This window comes from Netta rufina (genome assembly GCF_964035555.1).
Source record: "Netta rufina genome assembly, chromosome: 20".
Lineage (NCBI taxonomy): Eukaryota > Metazoa > Chordata > Aves > Anseriformes > Anatidae > Netta > Netta rufina.
Genome location: NC_140144.1, coordinates 10,166,701 through 10,193,983, shown reverse-complemented (window position 1 = coordinate 10,193,983; position 27,283 = coordinate 10,166,701). Strand labels below are relative to the sequence as shown.

Below are 27,283 nucleotides of genomic sequence, written 5' to 3'. Positions count from 1 at the left end.
TATTCACGATAGTACATGTGCTGAGTGTATTGTGCCCTAATATTTTCATATTCTAATGTAGGTACTCAGAAAGCTGGCATAATCAGGAATACAAACAGCTAAAAAAAAAGTTGCAAGCAAAGAGTTAGTTCAAAACAAGACTAAACAAAAATAAAAAGGAAACCTGATCTAAAAATATCAGGACAGTTTGGTAAATGTAAGTGAAATGCTTTTTTCTTCAGAAGCAAATTTAAAATCATATCATGGATTTAAATAAAAAATATTTTCTGAAGGGCTAGCTGAATCTGATTTTTCATGGTTTTGTTTTGCTTTCTCTAATTTTTTTTTGTGGCTGTCTGACGGGGAGAGAATGTTAGGATTGACATATATTAAACTATATGTCAAAAGATATTTAAATATATTTAAAAAAAGAAAAGAAATCCTAAGTTCTTTGTGAGTTAAAGAATTTGGAAGGGGCAATAACATTTTAGTAAAACAAGATCTGCAATTAATTATTAACTGTGGGTGATATGTATTGGTGGTATTTCTGTTCATCTACAGCAGAAGCCAGATAGGATTGAATCCAGATTTGTTAGCATTGTTGGTGTGTTTTTTGTGATGCTATGGCTATTTTAATATTTTGTTTTGTTTTGTTATTTTCTGGAACAGCTTTTAGTCAAGATAAAACGTAAGTAAAATAAATACAGTATTTACTGGAAATGATACTTTATAATTGACCACTATTTTAAGTGAATAGTTACAGGATTTCAGTAGAGCCGGTGCAGAAGACACTACTCAAACTGATGTGTCTTCACAAGCAAAATTCTTACTAATGGATGTGGACTAACCTTAGAAAAAGGACTGCCGCTCCTGGAATTACTCAATTTGCTGCCAAAGAAAGAGGTAGAATCAATCCGTTATGTTCCATAAATTCTGGACATAATGAAAAGATAAATATGCAAAAAAGTTAAGTAAAGTTTGGCACTTGATACTGTTTCTATAGTGCCTGAAGACATACTATGCTATGGGTTTCATAAAAGCTCTTATTTATAGCAATCGATCTAAGTGCTATTACCATTTCAGAAAAAGGTGCACGTATATTGAATGTGCAACAGCACTTCACATATATGTAATTACATTAGATATATTATGTGTTCAGGTATTAAAGCCTGGTTTGTGGTTTTGTGGAATAATGCATACTTCATTTTATACAGCAATGAGGAAATTAGGGTAATCCTGCAAAAATTTACTCACATTTGTCTTTATTGTAAGTTGCCCGTTCATTTCAATAAGAACGTTGCTGCTGGGAGAACTATACAAATATGCTACTTGAAGTATTACCATTTCAGGTGTTCATTTGGCAAAACAAGTAATCATTTTTACATAAATATCCTGTCATAGTAGGCACGCTTTTCTGTGTCTGCAGAATGGAATCCATAAATATTGCCTAAGCTGTTATTTGGTTACATTACATTACAGTTTTCATCAAAATGATTCTAACTGGGGCTATGCTGTTTTTAACTACTGTATTAGAATAACTTCACCTGATCTTTAGCTCATTTGCTTTATCAGTGTCTACGTAAATGAGTTAGAAACGGAAGTAAGAAATATGAAAGTATAGTTCCAATACCCTTTGATTATTTCATGTTTCGTATACAGCTATGTCCTTACAGCATCAAAGGTTTTCCGAGTTGGGACATCTGAGAAAGTTGTGGTTCAAGCTTTTGGATATGAGAAGGAATTTGCAGTCAACGTTGCCTTAAGAAGCTTTCCAGATAAGCTTGTTTCTTACTCGTCTGGCCGCATTTCTTTAACTCCAGACAACAAATTCCAAGATGCTGTAACTTTAACTGTAAGGAATTTGGACTTTTATTGTCATGTTTTTATTGTTGCATTTAGTCGTTAGTGTTAGAAAAACAAGATTGTGGTAAGCTTACATTTGCTTAAACTGGGAGGAAAAGCCTCGGGCCCTGACTTGTCAGTTTGCTGCGTGTAGTTTATGTCATTTTAGTTTGTCTGAAATTGAAAATCTATTGGATAAAATGAGTGTAAAGGAGTGATGTCAAAGCTAAACATAAGATCATATTATTTTAGAAACATTATCTTGTTTGCATAACATTCCAAAAAGAAAAAGGAAGGGATGGAGAAGCGTTCATTGTGGACAAGATACCTCAAATGAGTGTTCAGAGTAAGCCAAAATGGCAACTGAAACTGAAACTCAAGCTATTTCACCAAACTATCAACCACAACAGCAACGTTGGTGTGGCTGAGATTCGCTATGTATATAAATGGAAGTCTGGTAAATTATAATGTCATAACTTCGTAACTTGTGTTTTAGGTTTGCTATTTCAGTTCTTGAAATAAATACAAGATTGAAAATACTTCTTTGTAGTTTAATATTTCAGACTGTTATCAATGATGTAAGCAAGAATAACCCCTTTCCGTGGGTGTTGATGTTTTTGTTTAATAATAATTAACAACAGAATATTAATTGCTATTCAGAACTTATTCTCAACAAGAAATGCTGTAGAAAAAATACTTGAAAAATACTCTAATATTCTTTAACAGTATCTCATCTCCCCCAGCTTCAACCAGCAGATTTAGCAAGGACAGAGGATTCAGTCAAGTATGTGTATTTGGAAGCTGTTTCCCCACATTTTACCAGATTGAAAAAAATTCCTGTTTCCTATGAGAATGGCTTTCTTTTTATTCACACAGACAAACCAGTTTATACTCCCGATCAGTCAGGTAAATAATGTTTATTTCTCTTAGTTTTCACTTAGTTTTTACGAGCTGATGATATTGACAGGGAATGAGGATTTAAATGTACTTTAAGCTCTTGTTCATAGTGTGTTATCATCAGTCACTATTTATTTTCTTAATCATCAAAAGAAAATTTTGAAATATTTGATCATACTGTAGAAATTAATCATTTCTCCCGGTATCTTCTCCTCTGAGTCCCTGCCCTCTACACCTTACATGATTAATCTGTGGCACAAACAGAGGAGAAATTGTACAGGGAATATGTATTAAAAAATTGTCAAGAAATAGTGATGACTGAATCATTGGTTTTGTGTAGGTTGAGCTGATTTACTACAGAAGTGATATATTGGTATTTTGATGGTAAAAAATAGTCTCACATTGTGATTTGAGTGCAAAAAAAAAAAGATAAAAAAGTGTTGGTGCTGGATCTGTTGTTGCTAGCATGAATAAATATTGTTTGGATAGCATACTGACAAAAGCTCAAAGTCATTCTATAAGTACTAAAGAAATTAGTAGAGAAAAAGGTTGTTTTTGTTTTTTAATATTGATAACAGTATGACTTTGAGATCTATTGTAATGTTTCTTACAGTGAAAGTCAGAGTTTACTCTCTCAATGAAGATCTGCAGCCAGCTCGGCGAGAAACTGTCCTAACTTTTGTGGTATGTTGTTACTGAATTTAATTTTAATATTTTGTGGGTCACAAAAGCAATAAACCTCGTTACACAGTAAATCAGCATTGCAATGGATATATAATAACACTGTCAGATAAATATTTTTGCAATAATAAAACTGTTAGATAAATATTTTTGCAGGTAGCCAGACATCTTTTAAAAGATCTCAAGCAGACTGCACACTTAGATCTTTCTAGGTCCTTGATGTGAAGTTGTTACAGAATGGAAAAAGAAAAACTGTGTTTTATCCTTAATATCTAGGGAAAGGATTTGTGAGAAAATTTTGATAATATATTATTTTCATATTGTTCTTTACTTCTTTTAAGATAGAAAAAAAAATTAGTAGCTCCTGTGCTATGTGTTTTTTAGCCATAACGATAGTTCTTGTTATTACAGTAACCTAGCAATATTAAGTATTGTGAAGTAACAACTTTTAATTGTTGGAAACTCAGTAAAATGTTTTATCAGAATTTCAGAACCTGAATTTCTTTTAAAAACATTTGCATTTTGGTGCTATGAAATTGGCAAAACTCTTAGAAGCGTACATTGTGGGCAGGGTCCCACTAAAATCCCTAAGTGAAGATTTTTCTTTCAATAATACTGATCTAACTGCTGGTTCTTTACTGTTATTTTTCAAAGGATCCCGATGGAGTAAAAGTGGATATCATAGAAGAAAAAGACTTTACTGGAATAGTTTCTTTTCCTGACTTCAAAATTCCTCCTAATCCTAAGTAGGTATAATTAATGCTCGTTGAGAATTATTAGCATAATACTGCCTTTTCTTTTTTTAGCATAACACTGCCTCTATTTCCAAATATATGGAATATCCTCACTGTAATGAGAGAAAGTGAGGAGATGCAGTAAGTGAAAATACTGGTGATAAAACTGAGATAAGAGAGCAGTTGGTGGTGGGTTCGTCATGCTCAATTTAAAAATAAAATAAAATTAAATTTTCTATTGTAGAAATAGAAATACTGTCAAAAACATATAGATTTCAATGAAGGGAAGTGTATTTTATACATATACTCATACAAAACAACAATATTTTTCCCGTAACACCAACATACAGTATATGTGCCTCTACAGTTCTCCCTTTAGTCTTGAGAGGGTGCTGAAGATACACTGAGTTGGCAGAAGGGTGCTTAGCAGGCACTTGAAAAAATGTTTTCTGTCAAATTTACTGTACCTTAGTGGACGGCTACAAAGATTATCAGAGAGCTGGAGCACCCCTGCTATGGAGAAAGGCTGAGAGAGGTTTGTTTGTTATAGCCTACAGAAGGGAGGACTCAGGAGCCTTCTAATACATAAAACTGGCCTACAAGAAAGATGGGAAGAGGCTCTTTACCAGCACCTAGTGACAGGATAGGAAGTAACAGTTTTAAACTGACAGGGAGTAGATTTAGATTAGAAGAAATTCTTTATTGTAAGGTGGGTTAGATACTGGAATAGGTTGCCCAGAGAAGTTGTGGATGCCCTGGAAGCATTCATGGTCAAGCTGAATGGGACCTTAAGCAACCTGCTCTAGTAAAGGTGTTCCCTGCCCATGGCAGGGGGGTTGGAACAAATGATGTTAAAAAGTCCCTTCCAACTCGAGCCATCGTATGATTCTATGAAGTTTCTTTGAATGGTGAAACAGGAAGACAAATGCAGTTAAATATGATTTGCACCCAGACGTTTTGTGGGCTCAAGCAATTTGAAATGAAACAAATGCCTTTTGAGTGCTTCTAGTTGCAGGAAAAAATCATCCAGGTTATGGTAAATCAGATAGGTGATGCACAGTAATCCTGCTGACTACACTGAAACAGAGCTGGAGAGCCACAAACAGGCAGTTGTCTAATCTCAGGGGTGATAACTGGCAAGTGGAAGATGGCAGCAAATAATGCTTTAATGACTCCAGTTACATTTGCAGTCTTCCAAATATGTCTCTGCCTGTTGTAACTGTATGACAAAAAATTCTGACAGTAGTCAGAACATAAATAATGGTATATTCTTTTCAAATAAGTATCAATCCTTCAAAATAAGTTTCAAGTAATTTTATTCAAAATATCAGAGTAGCTGAATCTTCTCAAAGAGGTATCGTACACGTGCAAAAAAACTCAGTGCCTGACTTTTCTAATTATTAATATTTTCACTTTTAATAATAATTTTCATTTTAAAAAAAGAACGATTGTTGATATTGTAGGTATGGAATTTGGAAGATTGAAGCCAAGTACAAAAAGGATTTCATAACCTCTGCTGTTGCAAAATTTGAAGTTAAGGAATATGGTAAGGTGTTCGTGTACACGTGAATCTTCATTTTACATGCCTCTTTTGCATGAAATTCATGTAGGGCAGCTATACAACACAGAGGAACAAAACACAGAAATGCTTGAAGTAACATTGGCCTACTTAATACAGCAATGGGATGCAGTATAGTGCCAAGTGGCAATATCAGTTCAAGCTAATGTGTCATATCAGTATAAGATATATGATGACATATTTCTGAGTATCTGTGGTTTGATGTTTAAAAACGCATCAAAGTGGCTTCATTTTCTACTCATTTTTTTCAGCACTGCCAAGCTTTTCCATCGTCATACAGCCAGAACGTAACTTTATTAGTTCTGATAAATTTGAGAACTTCAGGATTGCTGTGAAAGCTAGGTAAGGAAATTAGGCTTTGATTTCTAGATGTGTGCCGCATCTTTACCTTAAGAATGATTGTCCTGTGTTGAGAAGCTTCCTCTTTCTCAAGGAGCCCTATCATCACAATCATTTCTACTACGTGAGAGAGCTAGGTGAACCTTTTCAAAATTCTCACAGAGTGATTATTTTTCAACAGAAGTGTTTGTAAAGCTACATAGGCATTTGTTTTCTATTTCTTGCTTAGGAAATGACTCTCCTCAAAAATGAATGCTTTGTTGCAGCCATTACGATCTTAAAAACATTTCTATCATTGTTTTATTCTCAGCTATTTTTATAATAAAAGGCTTCCAAGTGCTGATGTTTTTCTTCGTTTTGGAATAATTGAAGGAACTGGAAAAAGAATGATGCCTCGTGCAATGCATGTAACTAGGGTAAGAAAAAACAAGCCTAAATTGCTTAGTTCAGGACTGATCTAATTCCATTTAAGTTGGGGAGAATATCTTCCAACTCCATTTGCATTGACAGCTATTGAATGTCAACTTTACCTTTGTAATCCTGTCACCGGGGGCATAGAAAGTTACTTTACAATGAAACTCAGAGGCAGCGTCTCAGACAGAATGGAACTTCAGTCTCATTCAATTGCTTCCTTGAGTAAACTGCGTTTGAAGTTTCTGTGAAACAACATTTTTGCTATCTATTTATAGAATAAACAAAAAGAAATCAAACATAGGATCAATGTAATAATACCAAATCAGGATTGGAGACAGACAAATCAAAATTCTATCAATGGATTATGGAGAGACTGTTCTCCACCAGTTCCCCTTCCCTTACCTAGTCTGGTCTTTTTGTTTTATTCATTGCAGAATGATAAAAGACATTATCTTCCCTGAATGAGCAGGGATATATCTGTGTTATTCGTAGAATCATAGAATGGTTTGGGTTGGAAGGGACCTTAAAGATCATCTAGGAATCACCTACCTCTTGTTTGGTCTGCACGCAAACTTCATAGCATGTACTATGGGTTGATTAATTGCTAATAATTATATAGGTAAAAAAGAATTCTTAATCATGAAATTCTACATTAAAATGTCTCCATCTTTGATTTCCCCTAAAACAGACAGAGCAGAAATGTGCTGAAAAGAATTTACTCATAGTTTACCATATATTATTTCTAAGTTATTGACTGTAAAGGAATACTTTTTATTCAATTTCCAGCTTGAAAATGGTGTTGCTGAAATCAGTTTTAACAGTAAGAAAGAAGTGAGTTATTTAGGATTTCAAAGTCTAGAAGAATTGGATGGGTCATATTTATATATTGCAGCATCAGTGATGGAATCTACGGGTAAGTTGCTTTCAAGTGATTTCTTCAAACACATCTGCAAATGTAAACAGAACAAAAAAAAATTATACGGCTAACTTTGTTAGTATCAGACTTTCTTTGGTACTCAGGAATCCTTCAGCCAGAAGCTTATAAAGAACAGCCTGTCCATCAGTGTAAAAATGGGGTTAAACTTTTTTTTTATTGCTATTTGTTTTCACAGTGCTAAGTGTTTAATTTTTAGGTGAAAGGACTTCACCAGCAGAGACAGATTGTGCTGCCCTTTGAAGGCATGTGCCCTAGGATGTGCTTATTAAAAGCGGCATATTTTTTAGGTGGCCTCAGTGGTGAAGTAGAATATACTGGAGTCAGATACGTTGTATCTCCTTACAAATTGAACTTGATTGCTACTCCTCTCTTTGTAAAGCCTGGACTTCCATTCTTCGTAAAGGTTAGTTAAAAGAAGTATTTTTGCACGTTACAACGTGAAGTCCATAATGCAGAAGCCTTACTGTTTTGTTAATATCTGTAGGTCTTAACACACTTTTCATTTCCTTTGACTGTTTACTTTTTTTTTTCTTTTTTTTTTCATTTGCTACTGTAGAAGGTTAGCAGCTTGTTTTCTGCTTGAAAAATGTTGTTCATATAAGAAATGTTATCTCTTCTAATGAATAGGTGCAGGTGAAAGATACAGTAGATCACTTTGTTGGAAACATCCCTGTAACTCTCACTGCAAAATCGTTCACTGAACAAATGGATGAGACTGAGCTGATATCAGAGGGTTCAGAATCTGGGAGAAGGCAAACAAGCATCAGTGATGGAACTGCTTTATTTGTTATTAATATCCCATCTGATAGCACGCTACTGGAGTTTCAAGTGAGTTAAATTCTCCCATTAACTTATTTCTTAGAAGATTTAATTCTGTACTTTTGCCAGTGTACAGCACCTGTGGTAAGACTTTGCTCTTAAAAGTTAGTAGTTTATAAACTTCGAGATTGTTCCCAACAATCAGTTATGAAACGTAAGTGCTATAATGAAACATTACTTCTATATTAAATTGTATTTGCATGTATTCTGAAACAAAATATCCCAATTTGTCATATATTTATTTAATAATAGTTGTTAAATAAAACATCTGAATGAATTACGGGAGAACAAATCTCTGAGAGTGATTCCCTTGTTAGATAGGAAGACGGATTATTGACCTTTTCTGATCTACTTTTTTATGGACATGCTTCTATACCGCCATTTTAATTTGATTTGGTATTTATAATTTTTTTTTATTAAAGAAAACAGGGAAGTCTTGAGTTGGCTTATTTTATTACCGTGATTGAAGTTACACTTCAGAAAATAAACATACTTAAACTATTCAGAAGTCAGGACATGCAGCTTTTGTTTCCTCCTTTGCTACAAAAATTTTTGGACATGTTATTATCTTTACAGATAAAAACTGTTGATCCACACCTTTCAGATGAAAACCAAGCAACCAAAACCTATGAGGCAAGAGCTTATTCATCATTAAGTCGGAGTTATCTATACATTGACTGGGCTTCAAACCACAAAATACTTCAAGTAGGGGATTTCATCAATATTAATGTATATCCACATAGTCGGTATATTCATAAAATACATCACTACAGCTATTTGGTAAGTAACTGATGTTTCCACATGAAATCTTGAATTGAGATATGATCCTTAATGAAGAACATCAGCAGTCAGGATCTGTCACCAACACAGAATGCGTGCTGCTCAGAAAACTGTTCAGAACATGTACTCTGCCTTTGCCTATAAAATGTGTCCGGTCTATAGTTATAATTTGTTACCAGTCGCATGTTTAAATCATATATTAAGGCTGTATTGTTTTGAATTCTCACCCAATGTAGACTGGAGTTAAGAAGTAGTGCCAATCTGAGAGGTGTTTCAGGAGCTGAATCATCTAAGGAAGACAAAGGTGCACAGAGACAGCAGTTCTTTTTACAGGGAGGGAGCTACCCTCCCTCGAACTAGACACACCAGTCCCAAATGCATTTCTGTGTGTGGTGGATTATATCTAAATGCAAAATAACTTTTACATGTGTGAGACATGTAATTTAAAATTTGACTTTATTCTCCATCATCTTTCTACTATAGATCATGTCAAAAGGGAAGATAGTAAGCTTTGGAACTCAGAAAAGAATTAAAGATTTGGAATATGAACACCTAAGTTTTCAGATAACCCAAGAAATGGTTCCTTCAGCACGTCTTATCGTTTACTACATCGTCATGGGAGAAGAAACTGCTGAGTTAGTAGCTGATTCAGTGTGGCTGAACGTGGAACAGAAGTGTGGGAATAGTCTTGATGTGAGTAGTAAAATAGTCACTGAAATTTGTGGGTGTGCGTTCATTTTATGGTCAGGTTTTAACTTGGTATTACACAAGTTCTTTAACAGTTCCTTAACATAATAAAGTGTCCGCCTCCAGATGCATTTATTTTGGATCAATGTACTTAAAAAATAACTAACATTTGTTTTTGATTTGTAGATTAAGGTGCTACCAAGCAAAAAGACACACAGACCAGCAGAAGTCCTATCGCTTTACATGAAAACACAGTTCAGTTCCTTTGTTGCTTTGTCATCTATTGACAAGGCAGTATATGGAGTTATTGGAAGAGGAAGGAGAGCAATGGAAAAAGTTAAGTCGTAGCCAAAAAAGAAAAATAAGTTGCTGTTTGTTTCAGATTCATACTCAGATCGCTGTTACGGTTTTTGCCTTCAATAAACTTGAAAGTACACAGAAGAGCAATTCAACACAAAATAAAATGCGTGGGTTCTAAATTATAAAAATAATTCATTTACTATGTTTTGATTTCCAGTAAAAGTAAATGGTGGTTTTAAAGCCCAATCTGAAGTGTCTCAACAGAAATCTTCAGACTTGGACAAAAATAGGCTGCAATGTGAGAGAGCTCTGTGGTCCGAGAGGCATAGGGACTGCATTCTCCCTTGTAGTTCTTCCTAAAATCTTTTTAGGTTCTGTTTTTTTAGGGCATACTGTTAGAATAATATGGCAGATGCTATTATGTTTGTTGGATTATAGAGGTTTTCAATCCTTGTAGAATTCTAGATATGTGTGTATGTAAGTAAACATGCGTATCATCTGTCACTGAGATAATTCCATTCCTGTGATAAAACATGGCAGTTCTTTAATACCTCAGAACAGTCAGACACAAGATAGGTAGAAGATGAACAGGAGAATACTTTTGCACCAACCTTGAATTATTTGATCTGTTTTCTAGTACTGTTGAATGCTGGGTAAAAATACTTGATTTGGTTTTCAACAAGCTAGATGGAGTATCAGAACTGTTACAAACGTTAGTGAAGCATTCTGCCTCTGTTCTGAGTAACTTGTTAGCTCAGACGTGCTACAAGAGCATGATTGTGTTGGTTCTGGTGCTTGAATTAGTTCAAATGTCATGAAATGGTACTCTTCAGTGTATTGTGAAGACATCTTCTGGACTAAAGTGGCCTTTCTGCATGTATAATTCTCTTATCTGTTATATGATATATATGATATTCCCCACCTTTTAGTTAGCTGATGATATGCTTATTCCTCAGGTGATGCAAGATTTGGAAAAGAGTGACCTTGGATGTGGTGCTGGAGGAGGACGGAATAACGTTGATGTATTCCGAATGGCTGGGCTTACATTTTTAACTAATGCAAATGCTGATGATTCAAATGAAGCAGGTATATTTCTTAGTTTTAAACATGAAACTGTGGATTTTCTCTCTTGAAGTTTTCTATTGTGACTCACGGTTATTATATTGGAACCTAATAAAACTAGTAGGGCATGCATATACTAAGAAATACAATTTTGAGGGAGGAAAGCATTGTAGTTTGTGTGTCATTTTCTGTAATTTAAATTATAGATTTTTTTTTTTTTTTTTTTTTTTTTTGTAATTCATATAATAGATATTATATCTCTACCAAATCTGGAATGTAATTTTTTGGATTGAAGTGGGCTGTGTTATGACCAAGAAACTCCTGTCTTTCATAGTTTTTGTGTTTGTTTTTATTTTTAACAGATGAAACTTGCAATGAAATTGTAAGAACCAAACGGTCTGACTTTGAGGAACGAATACACAAGGAAGGTGATAAAAAAAATATTTTAAAATATATAATTATGGAAAAGGTCATGTCTATTAGAAATCAAGAATCTGAGGGTTTGCATAGTACTTTTGATTGTTGTTATCCACTTCATGTAGTAGAGAGATGGACAAATATGGAATATGATAATTTAGAGGACCCCATTTATAAAGCTCCTCATCCATATGCTCAGTTTGAAATCTATAAGATTAAGTATCCACTGAAAATACAGCATATCTGTAAGATTTCTTTTTCCTACTCGGAAAGGACATATTCTGAAAACTCACAGTACTACCATATGGTAGTCTTTCCAAGTGACCAGCTGTCAGTGACCAAGCCTGACAGAAGACCTTCTGTCCGTTAGATCTTAGTGTAATAAAACGCCTCTAATTTATATTTTAAATTCAGTATTGTAGTATAAAGTGTGTGTCTCTAACATTTAAACATTTACATGTTTATGCTCAATCTTGAATCTATACCTTCATTGAAATTTTGCAAGTTTTAAAAACACATTTAGTATAACAAGTTAAAGTGCATTTGAAAATAAAAACATCATCTCAAGGAAGGGATTTTTGTTGTTATTGTTATTTCAGCATCCAAATATAAACATCCAGCAATTAAAAACTGCTGTATGGCTGGTGTAAAAGCATATCCGGTGAGTGAGACTTGCAGTGATAGAGCTCGGCGAATTCGGAGTAATGAAAAGTGCATTTCAGCATTCAGGGATTGCTGTGAATTTGCCAACAGACTGCGGGAAGAAGAGCCTAATAAGCTGCTAATATTGGCAAGAATGCGTAAGTACAAGAACTTTGACTGTTGTGTGGATATTTTTAATAGATTCTGGATAAATACAGAGGTGATAGCTTTGTTAATCTAGTAACTCTCTCCAATTACCTGAGAGGGTTATTCGAGCAGATACTGTAGTCTCCATATACCTTGGTTGTATACCCCTAAATAGGGGTAGGAGAGCGATTCTTTATTCTGTTAGGACTGTGCTGGAGAGCTGTGTTCTATTCATCCATGTTTAGAACAGGCAGCCATGCAAAATGGAATATTGTTGCCTGTGAAGGTAATGCTAACTTGAATGCTCAACTGGAATCATTTGCCCAGGCCTAAAACAGCCAATGGGTAACACGTCAGCACAGATCAGTGGGAGTGTGAAATCTTCTGTCTCCCATTCTCTCCTTATAATCTCTATTTAACAGGTTTGTTTGTTTGAATGTTGGACAGGTATCCACATTTATAAATAGTTTATTATAAATAAATAAACTTTTGATGAGGTTATTCAGGTATCATTTTTTCTTGTATCAGAACTAACTTGAGGCAAATAGAGTTACAGTAATACAAAAGGAAAATACAATGATTTTCAGGCCTTTGGTGGAAGGCTGTTGGCAAGGGTTTTGTTTGTTTGTTTGTTTGTTTACTTGATTTATGCATCTTCTACAGATTTTGAGGCTATCTTGGAACTGGATGAGGCAGAAGTTCGTAGCTATTTTCCTGAAAGCTGGTTATGGGAAGTTCACCAAGTTTCCTCTAGGTACTACTTTTCTCAAAGAAATTACTAACATTTGACTTACTCATCAGTTTAATAGAAAGTAATGCTAAAATTTTGACATAACCTGAGTAACTAGTCATACCCTAGATGTGTACTAAAATGCAGTTTTATATGAACACATTTCTCCTGTCATGTTGTTCCAAATGCAGGATATACTGTCTGGTGCCACATTGTTGAATCACTTTTCCTTTCACTTTCAACTTTGTTAAACACCAGCTTCTTTCAAGTCAGATAAAAACAAGCTTATTCAAACAAAACCCCTCTGTTCCCTAAGTATGTTCCCATTTCTTGTCCTGTCTGAGTCTGTCTTAGATACAGGAGTTGCTCTGGGCAGATAGTTTTTATGTTGATTAGCTGTTGTTAACAAATGGCTAATAATAATGTATGAATGTGTTAAATGTAAAAGAATAACACTTCTAATTGCAGATCAAAGTCTCTTTCTATCACTCTGCCTGATTCACTGACTACCTGGGAAGTGCAAGGTGTTGGCATTTCTGATAAAGGTAGGTACTGCAACCTAACTGGGTTTTAGCCAAACAATTACGTAGCGTTTCTGTTTGGATTTTGTAGAGACTCTCATTTTAGTTGCCACATATGTTCTTTAATGTTCATTTTCTGGTTGTTAAAGAGGAAAACATCAAAATTATTTAAAAAAAAAAAGTTTAAAGTTTAAAAAAGTTTAAGGAACAATAATCATTGCCTTTCTTGCTGTGAACATAAAAATGCCAGGGCAAGACAAAAGTCTGTGTAACATAGTATCTTGTATTTGACAGTGGCCCATGATAAATGACGAAGGAAGAATAACATCACAAATAGTCAGTGACTCTTCCTTGGCACAACTGTAGCGTCCAGCTATCAATAGCTTAGGGACTTGAGGAAAGGGAGAAACAGATTTTCCGATAGATACGATAGTCCATACAGAAGGTTTGCTTCTAGCTTTGGGAAGGGGTTGGAGCCCAAAGGACTGCTGTGTCAGCAAGTATGCAAAAGAAATGTATGTGAAAGTGAGTTTGTAAATGAAAACATACATGAGAAGAACAGGAAGCAAGAGCCGGTCATTTTTGAAAAAGCTGGACAAATTCAAAGTACATTTTGAAAAATGGTAAGATATCGATAAAGGTGGCAAGGATGTGGTTTATCAGAAGGGTGTTTTTGTGTTTGATTTTCTTAGGTATATGTGTTACTGCACCATTGGAAGTGCAAGTTGTAAAAGACATCTTCCTTAATGTTTATGTTCCTTATTCTGTGGTGCGAGGAGAACAAATTGAGTTAAAAGGATCAGTTTATAACCACAGACCTTCTTCAATTAAGGTAATTTGTGGCCTTCATGAGTTCTGTTGAAATAGTGACAAAATAAACTGAATAAGCATTTCCTCTGCTAGTATCTAATATAAACACATCGCGGTATCAGATTTCTCCAACCCTTCAAGAGGTGTTATATATGCTCTGCATAACTATGTAATGATAAAATCCAGTCATTACTCATTTAATTTCCAGCCATTCTGATTACAGTGTTGTCATGCTCTTACATAGCAAATTGCCTCACAGAAGTTCAAATCCATTTTTCTATTCCAAATGTTAGGATAAAATGTCAAGTAACTAATGGGATTTTTAGAATAACTTGCTCCAGAGATGACAGATTACTTTGTCTAGAGTTTTTACATAAATGGACTATTTTTAATGAAATGCATTTAAACAGAAATACAGAATTATTGAAAAGTATGCAAAGGTATTTTTGGTTCCAGGATGTTGAAAAGGAACATCTGTTAGTGTGTCTCTAATGCAAATAGTAGTAATTCCACAGTTAGTAACACTAATAGCACTTGTTCATGGTAAACAGAAAACAAGTATTATGGTTTAAAAAAAAAAAAAAAGTTCAGTATAGTATTTCAATTGCTTTAATATTTCTCTGGTGCTGTACGTGTCATGGAGGTGAACATTAAAAATCTTTCCACTTTTCAGTTCTGTGTTAAAATAGCAGTTGGAGATGGAATCTGTTCTTTCGGAGGTTCTGCAACTACTGGAGCAAGGATACAAGGTTGTAATCTTAAGTATCTAGGTGGCAGTTCTTCATCGCCATTTATGTTCAGAATACTGCCTTTGGAATTAGGTCTTCACACTATCAACTTTACACTGCTGACAGACGGAAACAGTGAAACTGTAGTTAAAACATTACGCGTAATGGTAAGAAAAAAATTTAAAATGTTTAGAGTGTTTTTGAATTTCGTATCGATTCAGTCTCAAGAAGTACAAAATATATGAAATCAATATATAAATATTGATTTATTTTAATGTTATCATACTCACAGATATCATGTAGTATCATTGAATTCACTGTATGCACTGCAAAAATACATGACCAAGTATTTGCATATGTACATTTTTAAACTTTGCATATAAAAATTGTCAGGACGATGCATACAGATTTAACATAATAAGCAAGAAGGATATTGTATTCTAAGTCACTTTGTTCAGATTTTCAAGTGCTTAAGCATACTACATTGACAGATACTTTTTTCGGTAATTTTTTACTTTCCAAAGCTTTTATTTAAACCTTTTGTTAAATTTTCTCAAAAATTTTGGGAGATAGACTACTAGCTTAGGTATAGAATAGATGCAGAACAACAATGTTTTTGGTTTACAAAAGTAAAACTCAGCTACACAGAAGGGTGTAGACGGCAAAGATACTAAGGTTTTAAACTGTTGCTTCAGCTAATGTATGTGATTAAACAAAAATATTTTCATTTTCTACTTTTTTCCTCTTAATGATTACAGCCAGAAGGCATTAAAAAAGAACTTCATGCAGGTTTCACTTTGGATCCACAGGGTGTTTATGGTATGAGAATATATGCCTTCATCTTCTTTCTTTATTTTTTCATTTTCTTAATTCACATAGTTATGATGATCAGTTTTTCCATAATGTGAAAAGTTGGTGCTTTTCCTTCTTGACATATTCTTCATATGACACTTTCAAGGATTTCTTGTTCTTTCATTGACAAATCCATCTCAGAATAGCTAGTCTTTCAAAAAAAAAAAAAAGTGTTTTTTTTTCTTAAAGTAACATTTTTATCTTTTAAAATAATATAATACTAAGCTTTTCTCAGTGTGCTTGAAAATTGATTAGCATTTGCTTTAGTAATGAAAGTAGCATATTTTCTCCTTTAACCAGAGGTGACTCTGAAAAAAGAAAAATTAGGTCAAGATTAGATCTTCTCTTAACACTAATGTCAAAAGAAAGATTAATGTGTTTGCATCTGTAATTTTTCAACAGTCAATATTGTTTGTATGTACATTTGGGGATAGTTGTAGTTTTCATGTTGTTTCTTTTGTTGTTGTTGTTGCTGACTTCTCAATAGTTGAAATCTTTAAATGTCTATTACATCTAAATCCTCTATTGAATTAGATTTTGCAGTATATTATATATTCAATATTGAACCTTTTCAATTATAGGTGCAGTCAAGAGACGCCAAGAATTTCGTTATAAAATACCACTAAATCTGGTCCCTAAAACAAAAATTGATAGAAGTGTCAGTGTAAAAGGTAAATTGAACTAAAGATTTTGGTCTATTACTCTTAGTACATATGTAGTGTCTCTATATATGTTCTGTGTATTTTTGTTCTGTGTTACATCCTTTGTTTACATTTGCCTGAGTTTATTCCTAGCTTCTTCTTTTCAGTAAAGTCTTTGTAGATCACCTTTTTATGTAAAATTTTAAATACCTCATATAGAATAATTGCTTACATGTATAAGTATCAGATTCTGCCCTTGGATTCACTTCCATTATCATTCTTTTAATTTTCTATTTTTTTTTAATTTCCACAGGACATCTTATGGGTGAAGTGATTGCCACAGTCCTTAATCCTAGTGGTCTTAGTATTCTTACTAATCTTCCAAAGGGCAGCGCAGAGGCAGAGCTCATGAGTATTGCCCCTCTTTTTTATGTGTTTCACTACTTGGAAGCATCAGATAACTGGCAAATACTGGGTTCCAAAACCTTAACTTCCAGAACTGAAATGAGGAGGAAGATGAAAGAAGGTAGAAAAATATAGCTGTTTCTCTTGCTTCAGAGCTGTAGAAGTGCATAAATTTTGCTGAATAAGAAAGATCGTGTATCTGAGTAAGCAAACACAATTTTAATATAAATCTCTTCTCATAACTTTCTTTCTCCCTAATATTCCCTTAGGAATTGTAAGTGTTTTGTCATTCAGAAATGCTGACTTCTCATATAGCATGTGGAAGAATGGGCAAGCTAGCACATGGTAAGTTAAAAAAATCTTTTGATTAGTATGAACGGGAAAAGCTTCATTCAGCCCTTTGCTTTCATATAGGACAAGTGAGCTTAATGGTAGATTTAAATGATGCTTATAGCTCTGAATACTATCTTTTCATTTCTTGTTTTCTTGTGATATATATTTTTTGTGTGTCCGTAGTTCACACCATTACAAGCAAGTTGGACCTCGGGGTCCATACATACCTGACATACCTGAGATAGTTTCTAACTCTTCTTTGGGCTTGGAATTTTACCAAAAGACTATGTAGAGCTTGGTTTCCTGCTCAAGCAAAGGTTGCACTCCAAGTCTGAAGAAGGAAAGCTAGGTACAGGGAGGGGCAAAGGAAAAAAGGTGATACCCCTTATTCACAGAAATATGATACTTAAAAGATATCAAACAAAAGGGGGTAATACTGTCTATGGAAAATAGAGTCTACCATTGCGAATTAGGCAACATACATAGTCACTGTCTTTCCTTTCATGACGGCAAATGCAACTGGCTTATAGAAAGAAAGAAGTAAGATGCTTCCTTAAGTTCTGATGAAAGAAAAAAATATTTTGGACATGTATAGAGTAATGAGTTTATATTCTGAACCATGGGATTTGGTCCTAGTTATAAAATTATTTATGGCTAATTATTGCCTGTTTGTTAAAAATTAAAATTCATTTGCTATATTCTTTGAACTGAGTGAGTGGATAGCATACCTAAAACATAAATAATGCAGATTTTTCTAATCTCTAACAATGTGATAGTATCTAATAATCAAACAAATATAATCTGTTTGATTTCTTTGGCAGGTTGACAGCTTTTGCTTTAAGAATTCTTGGACAAGTTAATCAATATATAGATCTTGATCAAATTTCTGTTTGTAATTCACTTCTGTGGTTGATTGATAACTGTCAAATGCCAGATGGGTCATTCACTGAATTTTCAGATTATCAACCAGTGAAACTACAGGTATGAAAATCAAACATTTTGTGTGTGTACGTACAATAAAAGATAAAGACGCAGGAGGTGCAAGATATTTACGGCTGCATTTCAACCAGAAAATCTAGTCAAAACAATTTTGCTAAATTTGTCTCTTTCTGAACTCATTTAAAGAAAGCACAGTATTAAAACTTTTCTGTCTTGCCAGTAAAAGTAGCTGTGTGACACTCCTTAATATTTAGAAAGAAAAAAAATGTAGGTTGATTTTTACAATTTAATAGCCCAGCTTTGTAGTAACTTTTTATATTTTGGTCTTTTTTTTTTTTTTTCTTTTTTCTTTCAATAACCTATTGTATTCAAAAGAGTTGATGTATATTCAGGTAAGACCAAATTATTATTTCTTACCAGAATTTCTACTTGTTTCCTTGCATAAACTGTAAAAAGTTATATTTATCTAAATTAACTCTTATTTCCATTTATTTATGTGATTATATTTGATTTTATAGGGTACATTACCTAGAGAAGCTAAAGAAAAATCTTTGTATCTCACAGCATTTTCTATTATCGGAATTGAAAAGTCAATGAAGATATGTCCTACTCAGGTAAATACTGTTTTTATTTCTGCCAGCAGTCGTATGCTGGGATTCTAATCTCTTGCATCTTCTTTAACATTTGTTCAAAGAAATCAACACTTTTTTTTTTTTTTAGATTTAGTTGCTTTCAAAATCAGTAAAAGAACAACAAAATTATGGATCAGTTTGTTTTAAGATATATTGTAGAAAATACTATATATCTCTATATTATTTTTTTTGTGTTTCTTTAAAAATATGTCTATTACTAAGCTGTAGTCTGTTCATCTTTTCAGAAAATCCATGATGCTAAAAATAAGGCAGGAGATTATTTAATGAAAAATGCAGAGTCTGCACAAAGCCCCTTTACTATGGCAATAATTTCATATGCGTTAGCTCTTGTGGATTTGAACCATCAGTCTGCACGATTGTTGTTCTCTGCGCTGAAGAAGGAGGCATCTGTCATAGGTATTGCTTATTAAGTTCTCTCAAAGTATGTATTGTAGTTGTTTCTCAGGTGGATTGTTCTTTCCTTTTTAAAAAAAGTCTCTAATGGGCTTCTACTTGGATCATGATTTTCAATGGTGCTTGCTCTGGCATATATGAATTTTTGGTCTTGTGTTACCTAGTATTTTTGCAAGGTTTTATCCTGCTTTTGGCTTTTCAGCAGTGCAATTTCATAAGCGGTGTGCAAGTTGGTTAGACATTTGTCATTCCTCAGCGTATCACAATGTTTGTTCTGTCTGCTTTCTTTTTATGCAAGTGTCCATAGGGGGTTACTTTTGTCTGCCTGCTCATCCTTGTGATGTGACTACATTCTTCTTTACCTCAGACTGGAGTTTCTCACAGTATCTGCCAGCACCCTCACTTTTGCTTTTGAGGGGGTTTCCTCTTAATTTCTCACTGGCTGATGAGGGACTTTGTAATCTCTTGCACATGCTGTTTATTTTTAGTGCTTTTTGTTAAAGGCAAGAGACTCAGTCTGTTCTCCTAGAATAGAAAAGTTTTGCCCTGCATGTAGAAATTGACATTAAAAAAAAAAGAAAAAAGTCAGTATTCTATTTATCTGGCCACTCTGTCACTGTTCAGGACCAGTAGTTATTTGGATGTGATTCAGATGCTTTGCATCAGGTCTGTTTATCATCAGTTTCTAGAATAAATGTCAGATTTATAAACATAAAAGCATATCTTCATCTCCTATTAAATGTAGAGAGAATTCCTCCTTTTCTCCTTGACCTGAGTAGGCAACCTGAAACCTGGCTTTTGTATTTTTGTAGGCGAGCCTCCTATTTATCGTTTTTGGAAAGATAGTTTAAAGATATCAGACCACCCTGCTCCCAATTCTGTTACCGCACAAATGGTTGAAACTACAGCATATGCATTGCTTACTGCACTGCTAAGAGGGGACAAGAACTATGCTAATCCAATCATCAAATGGTTGTCTGAAGAGCAAAGGTATGGTGGAGGATTTTATTCAACTCAGGTGAGCTTTAAAATACTTTGTTCCCATTCCTCAAATACCAAAATCTAAGAAGCCTTATAAGGGTAATATCATTAGATGACACCTTTGACAATTTCAGCATCCTTTCTGTGGTACTAGTATCAAATTGCTCTGATACTATGATTTTCTTTCTTTCTGGGAATTATGACTTCTTTTTCAGAAATGCATAATAAATAGAAATTTGCAAGCTGGTAAATATCTTACAAGTGTGTTAAGTGTATTGCTGAGATGCTGCTAAGCTGTTTATCTGGTAATGGTTACTGTTATGTGTCATCCCATTTAGGTAGCAGAAAATGAATTACTTTGTAAAAAATGTTTACTTTTTAATTTTAGAAAGTAAATCTTTATAATTGATTTCTGACAGGACACTATTAATGCTCTTGAGGCCTTGACTGAATATTCCCTTCTTGTCAAACGGCTTAATTTGGACATGAGTGTTAAGGTAGCATACAAAAATTATGGAGATCTTCATCTATTTAAACTGACAGAAGAAAATTTTGTGGGAAGAACTTTGACAGTGAGTGAATGGCTTCTCTTTTGAAAAGTTAAAGCAAAATTCCCAGTAACCTGTTAAATAGTTCTTTAACTTTTGAAATCTGTACTAAACTAGCTTTTTCTTTTAATAAAATGGTATTAAAATGACATAGCAAATGTTTAAGAAATTTGCTTATCTGCTACATTTAATCATTTTTTAATATGTAATTCATTTAAATTTAGCATTTCTGCTTGTTTCTATGATTTTTTTGTAGAAGCTGTTTGTAGCCTTAATTGTATTTAAGACGTAGGAAAGACAAGTAGATCAGATCTGAATTACGTTCTTGTTAGCATAGTCATTATTATTTTTCTTATTACCTTATAACTATTTATATTTAACATCAATCCTTTAGGTACCTTTGGAAGACGACATATATGTAAGCACTGGCAGCAGCACTGGCATAGCTACAGTAAATGTAAGTATGGAACCTTTTTTTTTTTTTAGTAGTGTCTCTGGTTTGTTAATGTGAACATTGAAAAAGAAAGTGATTTTTTCATAAGGCATTCCAAAAATGTATAGGTATACACAGGTATTCTAAAATGTAAATATTCTAATGTAGTAGTGTCTATGTTCATAAAAATAATCAGGATAATTTTTAGTCTTTGAAATACAATCAGCAAGAGTGGTGTAGTTTTGCTCAAGAATTTTATGTCTTATCAAAACTAAGCATGCTAAGCATGCTGTTTGTTTTTACTTGTATTGTATTCCTCTAACTCCAAATTCTGAATTTTCACTTTTTTTTTTTTTTTTTTTTGCCATATTTGAGGATTGTTTACTGTTTTTATTTTGTCTAATTTATTTGTATGTTTGTAGGTGAGGACAGTATACAACCTAATTGGTACTTCCGAAGAGTCATGTAACTTTGAATTGAAGATTGTTCCAAAGCGAGATGATGGTAAAGAGTTAATCTGGTTTTAAACATTAGTACCCGGATCACTGCAGGGGAAAAAAAAAAAAAAAAAAAAAAGGAAAGCTTATTTAACAATGTGCTTTTTATTAAGAATGAAACTAAAAAAATCTTACTTTTTTTCAGTGGAATGCAAAACTGGAAAAGAAATTGCTAGAAGCCTTCTTAGCCCTTCTTGAAACTATTGTCTTGTTGTGAATAGAATTAGTCTTTAATGTATTTCTGTTAGTTGCATTTTTACTCATTTATGGAAGTGTTATTACAATTGGGGCAGTGAGGAATACAAAATTCTAGCAGAAGAAAGAAATATAGTAGGACTAGGAGGGTGGTTTGGGGTTCTACAAGGTAAGAAAAAGTTCTTAGAAGGTAAGTTCTACAAAGTACTGAAAGTTGTAGTCCAGTTACAGCAGGGTGTACAAACGCATTTTGAGCTTATGCCATGAAGTAGTTTTAATAACATAAGTGTGTGATAAATAATACTAAGCATTAGAGCTGACATTTCACCTGAATTATAAAAGACTTTAGTGTTGTTTGTAGCTACATGTACATAATGAGTTCCTAGGAAAAATTGCTACCAAAATTATTTTAAAAATTCTCTTTCAATTATGAAAACGCTTTACAAGAATTTTGGGGTTGCTGCTCCTGAGGAGTTTTAAGATCACTTATTTGACTCTACTTGATATGAAAAGGTTACAGAATAGAAGATGGTGGGCCACTTGGGCGCGTAGAGGCTTGTGCAAAGTAAGTACAGCTGGTGGGGTTTTACTTGGGTAGTTTGTCTCAATTACTGTGGAAATAATAACAAGCTTTTACTTTTAAAGGTTTCATTTAAACTTAATGCTGGTTCTAAATGTCCTCAGTTTCCTAAGTTTCAACACTCCTACTTACAAAGGTGGAATTCCCAGCTGATGTATTAAGGAATTGGAGCACTGCAAACGAAATGCACTGTGGCTCTACAGATGCATAATGACAGTACTCTAAGAATGTTACAAAGACTTTTTGGTCTTACATTTTTTCTTAGTTATTGTTTTAATATTACATTAGCTGACATTAGCATTATATTCACTTATACATTATCATTATATTCAATTTCTTTTATTTTTTTAAGAGATTGAAATGTTTTTATTTGCTAGTCCTCCCTTATTAATAATTGCATCTGGTCTTTCTGATCTTGTTTTCTTCATTTTTCTTCCCTTTTATGCATGTGTGTAAACAGAATTGGAGATTAAGATCATTACTTTTTTGGGAGAGTATTTTTTGTTGATTTATATCTGGGTTCTTTGAGAACATAAGTATTAAGAAAAGTTCATATCCATGATATTGACAAAAATCTGAAATGATTCATCTGGAATATTTTGCTTCATCATGATGTTCTAAATGTTGGTAGAATTTTCCTCATGATTTTCTGGGATTACACATTGAAGTTTACTTTCTGTTTCAGTTATGTTTAACTAATTTTATTTTTAATCTGTTTTAGGTACAAGCCCAGCAAGAGAGAGCCACAGTCAGGGTCTGCTCATGCTGTGATGGACATAGGTTTGGTTAGTGGATTGGAAGCAAATATAGAAGACTTAAATACTGTAAGAATTAGAAAAACTTTATTTCTTTTACTGAAGTGTTGCTCTTTTTTGACAGAACTATGATATTTACTGTTCAATTGTAATTGTTGTTCAACATGTCAATATCAGTTTAAGGCAACCCGAGTTATACTTATACTTACAGGATTTAAATAGGATACTAAATGTGGACTCAAGTATCCCTTTAAGGATAATTAGCTTTGCAATTCTTTGTTATTTTCATGCAATGAAGATAAAAAGGATAATTTCCTTAAAAAATAAAAATAGTTTAAACATTATAAGAGGCAACACTGAAATAAGTTTTTTGAATCTCAGAATTATGTAAAAGCTAGTGATAAGTAAACCTTCATGATCATCCAAAAATCTTTAACTGTTGCATAATTTTTTTCTCTGTTTTTTTTTCCCTACAGCTTGCAAGTGGAGTGGATCAATTGATAGCTGATTATGAGATAATAGATGGGCATGTTGTTATTCAGATAGACTCTGTATGTTACCCCTTTCATAACTTTAAGAACAACTTTAACTCTTTGGAATCACTGTTTCCTTTATAGAACTCCTTAATTCATGTGTCTTTCCAATAGGTTCCAGCTGATAGTTTCCTCTGTGTTGGGTTCCGAATAAGTGAGCTTTTCCATGTTGGAATGCGAAATCCTGCTACATTCACTGTATATGAGTATCATGCACCAGGTATGTATTCCATGTCTTCAAATTCATGTGTGTTCTTTTCAAATGTTTATTCCTTCTTGAAGACTACATTTTTCCTTCTGCCACAGCTTTATAATCCTTGTTACTTTAAGCTCAGGTAACTTCTGACTCACAAAGTTTCAGTGCTGACTTGAATTTTCTATATTTATTTATTACAATTTTTTGTATCTTCTAGATAAAAGATGCACTATATTTTATAACCCATATGGAGATGAAAAACTTGTGAGGTTGTGTGAAGGAAATGAATGCAAGTGCATGGAAGGTAAATTTTTTTTAAGATATTTTGCCATTTCATTTGGTGGGAAAATGCAGTTTAATGCTTTGGACAAAAACATATTAACACAAGGAAAAATCCTTGTAAGAACACAGCTGTTGTCCTCTAAAATTGTACATTAAAAAAAATAAATGTGTGCACTATAATCATGGTTGTCCAACTGGATTAAGTTCAGGCAAGTAAGGATACTTTTTCCTTTTTCAGCATTCATTATTCCACTATGCACTCCCATAATTATACTGTTTTTCAGTTACAGCAGATTATTCGAGCAGGTAGAGATCCATCGTGTTTTATCTGAAGACATGCAATGACATTGTCCTAACGCTGTTTTTTGTTTTTTGTTTTTTTTTCTCCTCTCAATGTAGCTGAGTGTAGTAGAATACAAGAAAGACTGGATCAATCAATAACTGCTGATATCAGGAGAGAAGCTGCATGCCAGAATGATATTGCATATGGTAGTATTTGAATTGTCTTTACCTATTTCTCATGCTCTTACTCAGTCACTTCTTTACTACTGCTGCAGAACATTTTGTTCCAATTAGATCTTTAATGATCAAAATTCAGCAGGCATACACTGTTTGAAGGTAACATGTCAGAGCAGAGACAAGTAAGTTCTGCCCATACCCTTTGCTGAACAAAACTCATGTAACAAGGCTTATTGCCCCAGGAAACCTGGTCTGATGAATTCTGCTGTTTTTTCTCTTGGTGTCATTCTAACATGATCATGTAGATTGATGGGCCAAGTCCAGATGCATGACATTAAAAAAAGCTAAGTTCTGGATTCCTGCTCTTGGAGCAAAACAACCTGGTGCAGTGGCATAGGTCTGGGGAAGAGTGGCTGGGAAGTTGCCCAGCAGAAAAGGACCTGGGGGTGCTAGTCAACAACCAACTGAATGTAAGCCTGCAGAAATAGTGTGGCCAGCAGGATTAGGGAAACTATTGTCCCCTTTTGCGTAGCACCAGTGAGACTGCATCTTGAATACTGTGTTCAGTTTTGGGCCCCTCTCTAGGAGAAGGATATTGAATTGGTCAAACTTGTGCAGAGAAGAGCAACAAGGCTGTTGCAGCAAGAAGGATGTCAGTTTCTTTTCTCAGGTAACAAGTCATAGTACACGAGGAAGCAGTCTCCTATTGCACCAGGGGAGGTTTAGATTGGATATTAGGAAGAATTTATTCACAGAGAGGGTGGTCAAGCACTGGAATGGACTGCCTATGGAAGTGGTAGAGTCCCCATCCCTGGAAGTATTGAAGAGACATGGATTTGACACTAAGGAACATGGTTTAGTAATGGAACTTGGTAGGTCTGGCTGACAGTTGGACTTAATGGTCTTGAAGGTTTTTTCCCATCTATATGATTCTATGATTCTGTGTAGCTTTGAGGTCAGGGGAAGTTGCAGGCCATCAGATGAGAACCATACAGTGTATAGCTGTAGCCATGATTTTCCCAGAAGTTAAGGGACATTATATTCTCTACCTGAGCATCTGTAAGGCATTTAGAATATATTGCAGGAAAAAAAAAAAAAAAAAAAGGAATAACAAAAACTTTGTTATGTGTTGTTTTGCAGTTTATAAAGTGAACATCTTGTCTCGTCGTGAAGAAGGTCATTTTGTAAAGTATTCTGCAACTATTCTAGATCTCTATAAAAGAGGTGTGTGTCCTATTTTTAATCCATTTAACTATTTCACTTAGGGCAATATCTGTCTTGTTGAGACCAATGAAGCAGTTGACAAAAAACAAGAATCAAATCTAGTCATTTCATGAAAGTAGAAAACCTTACTCTCAAATACAGCCTTTGAGCATTCTTTTATGCCCTAAGAAAGGCACTGTATAATGTTTTTAAACAGCTTTTCTCTATTATAGCTGTTGTTAACAAACCTAAACTGTAATCAGTTAAACATCTCTTGTGTGACAAAACAAGTTGAACATATTCCACAATCAATTAATACAGTTGTGAGTTGTTTAGATATATTTAACATTCCATTTAATTTAAAAAATCTTCTGCAGGAAACATGTTTTATATTATCAAATTTTCTTGTTTTATAACAAGTGTCAAATGGCTCACTTGAGTATACTGTGCTGTAGAACGTTAGTGTTTTCTGTTTCATGCACATGTAACTAAAAATTCTCTTTGTGAAATTTTCTAATTCTTGACATCTTCAGGGCATGCTTTCGCTGAAAAAAATAATGAAATTACCTTTGTTAAAAAGAAGACCTGTACTGATGTTGAACTGAGCCCAGGAGAGCAGTATTTGATCATGGGCAAAGAAGCCCTAAAGATAAGCATTGGTTACAGTTTCAGGTAAGTAATTTAACATCAGAATGTGCTAATCTTAAAGTATGTTGTCAAGTGGCAAGTGTTTGTATGTAATAATTCTCATGTAATATATAATTTATTTTTAAAGTATCAGTTGACCAATGGTAACCCAGTGTGTTTTCAGATGTGTAAATTTAAAACAGGATTATGAACACAAACCAATCTATTTCATATTGTAATGCTTTTCCTGTTAGGCAATTCCCTCCCCAAATCTTAGGAGCAAATGTGCGTTTTCTGTTGTCTTTTTAGATTCCAGTACCCTTTGGACTCCAGCACTTGGATTGAGTGGTGGCCTTCAAACACAGCATGTACATTTTGTCAGGAGTTTTTAAACAGAATGGAAGATTTTGTTGAAGATCTAATCATCAGTGGCTGTTGATTTATGTGGATAATTTTTTAATTAAAAATACAGATTAAAAAAAAATCACAAAAAAAAAATCCTCAGCTGTTCAGTAATTATTTTCAGAACTTAACATTCGTGACTAGTTCATCTTGGAAAACACTCTTAGCTTGTATTTCAAAGCCACTTTCTTATAACCTGGTAATTTTCAAAGTATGTTTTTTAAGCTTGGATGGAAGAATAAAGCAGAACACTGCAAAGACATTTGAAGTGAGATGAAGTGAAATGGAATGACTGTAAATATGGAAAATGCTGTCTTTTGCCAGAATAACC

At 33.8% G+C, this 27,283-nt stretch overlaps 1 protein-coding gene across 1 annotated transcript; it reads left to right on the top strand.

The window, feature by feature from the left end:
- Positions 1-602: 602 nt before the first annotated feature.
- Positions 603-26,989, top strand: C5 (complement C5; the record flags this gene model as incomplete). Its single annotated transcript, XM_084299317.1, has 41 exons — positions 603-667; positions 1,639-1,831; positions 2,565-2,727; positions 3,332-3,402; positions 4,054-4,145; positions 5,597-5,679; positions 5,964-6,054; positions 6,362-6,467; positions 7,252-7,378; positions 7,690-7,805; positions 8,030-8,230; positions 8,798-9,001; positions 9,485-9,694; positions 9,875-10,024; positions 10,945-11,074; positions 11,413-11,478; positions 12,067-12,267; positions 12,920-13,010; positions 13,455-13,531; positions 14,200-14,339; positions 14,991-15,212; positions 15,804-15,864; positions 16,479-16,568; positions 16,852-17,064; positions 17,213-17,288; positions 18,098-18,257; positions 18,734-18,829; positions 19,093-19,264; positions 20,074-20,279; positions 20,662-20,814; positions 21,185-21,247; positions 21,646-21,727; positions 22,429-22,480; positions 23,217-23,319; positions 23,727-23,801; positions 23,898-24,003; positions 24,197-24,283; positions 24,661-24,750; positions 25,861-25,944; positions 26,457-26,595; positions 26,860-26,989. The coding sequence occupies 41 exons, from the start codon at positions 603-605 to the stop codon at positions 26,987-26,989; spliced, it is 5,037 nt and encodes a 1,678-aa protein (XP_084155443.1).
- Positions 26,990-27,283: the final 294 nt, after the last annotated feature.